Raw genomic sequence first — 2,263 nt, 5'->3', positions numbered from 1 at the left:
ACTGTACACACGGCAGATTTTCGCCCGATAATTGGCCGATACCGATTATCGGGCGAGAAAAATTTGCCGTGTGTACGCAGCTTTACATTTGGGAAAGAAAAACATTCCATTCCAGCAAAAGAACCTTATCTCAACTGTGAAATATGCTGGGAGCGTTCTTATTTGGGCCTGTTTTATTGCATCTGGGCCTGGATGGCCTGACATTATTGATTGGATATTTTAGGGTCACATTTAAAATATAAACATTTTTAAAGGGTTCAAAAATTTCACGCATCACTGTATAACAAACGAAAATACCACAGAGCTTTAAATAGTCAAACCTAGGCCACTAAACCCATTTTTAAAAATCTGACTTTGATTTCTCTTGTCTTTTGACCAAAATCATTCCACCTCAGAATTTTCATTTACAAGCAACTCTGTTGTAAAATGTATAAATAGTTGATTGAAAATAAAACTACTGTAAGGCCCTGGTCAGTACCATTATTCTGCAGACACCATTCCCCGACTCTAACACCGCAGTCCTCACCTATAGCAAGCCCGCGCTCAGCTTTGGGGGACTGGTTGTGTCTCCCAGCACACAGTTGCCCCCAGGACTTTGTACACAAGAGATGGTGGATAGGCCAGCAGATCACCAGGAGCCCAGAGATACACAGTACAGAATTACAAGGGAATCAAGAAATAAGCCAAAGTCAAACACAGAGGATCAGTCCACCAGCAAGGTACAAAGGAACGGGCACAAGCAGAGTCGGGGTCAGAGGCAAAGGTCGGTCCAGGCTGGGTTCAAGCAGAATGTCAGAAACAGACAAAGGTCAACAGAAAAATACTCAAGAACCTCTACAGCACAGATAAGCCCAGCTGACGCTATAACAAGCATTGGTGACTGGGAGCAGGGAGGCCAATAGCAGTGCAGGGCTGAGTCTGGAGCTGATCAACCTCTAGAATCCGCTTCAGCTGTGCACAGCCCAACAAGAGATGCTGGGGATGCATAAATCCATTGGGCTGTACAGCTAAAAGGAAGCAGGGCTGCTGCAAATGACATCTCTGGACAGAACAAACAGTGTTTTATATTGCGATGGCACACAGCACGGGGGACAACCAGATGCTTTCCTAACAGCTACAGCTTTAATATAAAATATTTCACAATTGGATCTAAGTTATCAACTTAAACACATGCAAGTACAGTATTTGACTTGATGTGTTGTTTAGAAGCAGTGTGATGAACAATAAAAAAAAATGTTGTTATCAGCTTTGCATTTAGTAGTCCTATTAATTTTACAATTTCCATTAACTATCAGCTTGGCAATATTTTTCTAACATCTCCAGCACCAATCTAACAGCTAACATCTAACAGCTCCAATAGTGAGCAAAAGAGACCTAAGTATTGCTGCTTAAGGGAGCTTTAAAGAGAATGCTTCTTTCTCCAATTTAACATTTTTAAGTGCTTGTAAACGTTTAAAAATGCTTCCATTGAAAACAAATAGAAGAGTTTGCAGATATATATAAGCATTTAAAATTCTTGTTTTAAACGCCTAGAAACCTTTACATATTCCTTTAAAAGCATTATGGGCTTTTATAAGCATTTTAGGCTTGATTTTAAATGTTTGTATAAACTCCTAAAAAACACATTCAAAAGTAATATTAATAAGCATTTATAGGAGTAAAGAAACAAATCTATTACCAAACAACCCGTCTATTGTGGAAAACTAACTGACATTTATGCCTAAACAACAAGTATCCTAAACTGGCCCCCTATGCATTCAAAACAGTTGCTGAGAGAAAAATATACTGCTCCTCTTACCACAATGGTGAAGCATGCGACACACTAATTACAAACGCTTCCCCTGTCTGACCAGAAAGAGTTCGCCCACTTTTGTCTACAATAGTTCCTGAAACCTAAAAAAAAAAAAAGAAATAAAAAAAGAAATAAATTACAATGCAAATACACAAAAATAAGCAATACCCCAAAGCTTCCAATTCCCATAACCCTTGCCATTTGTAAAACCCTCTAAGGCAAGTTTTACACATTTGCCTACTGCAAGACAATATATGTTTACCCATATGCAGAATCAGAAAATGTTGAGACTAACTATTTTTGGAAGCGGTTTTATTGCTGAAAAGAGTTTGAAGAAAAGGTTAACCCTGGACTGAAAAGGTTATTTCATTATCCTTTAACCACCTGGCCGTTAAGCCCGAGCATGCTCGGGGTAAAAACTTTTGCAATTATGGTTAACCCCGAGTTTTTCTCACCAGGTGGTTAAATGTA

The 2,263-nt window shown here is 39.0% G+C and overlaps 1 protein-coding gene across 4 annotated transcripts in view; it reads right to left on the bottom strand.

Moving 5' to 3' along the window:
• The window catches only part of MTR (5-methyltetrahydrofolate-homocysteine methyltransferase), a 316,459-nt gene that overhangs the window by 230,738 nt on the left and 83,458 nt on the right, over nt 1–2,263 (bottom strand). For all 4 annotated transcript variants that reach the window (XR_011920422.1, XM_072409188.1, XM_072409187.1 and 1 more), the window contains one exon: nt 1,799–1,893. Coding sequence is in view for 3 of the 4 variants with exons in the window: in XM_072409188.1 (XP_072265289.1) it covers nt 1,799–1,893 (95 nt within the window). In the remaining variant the exon portion in view is untranslated. The remainder of the gene's footprint in view (nt 1–1,798; nt 1,894–2,263) is intronic.

This window comes from Pyxicephalus adspersus, chromosome 4 (assembly GCF_032062135.1).
Source record: "Pyxicephalus adspersus chromosome 4, UCB_Pads_2.0, whole genome shotgun sequence".
Classification (NCBI taxonomy): Eukaryota; Metazoa; Chordata; class Amphibia; order Anura; family Pyxicephalidae; genus Pyxicephalus; species Pyxicephalus adspersus.
Note: the sequence above shows the minus strand (reverse complement) of the source record. Positions and strands in the feature narration are given on the sequence as shown.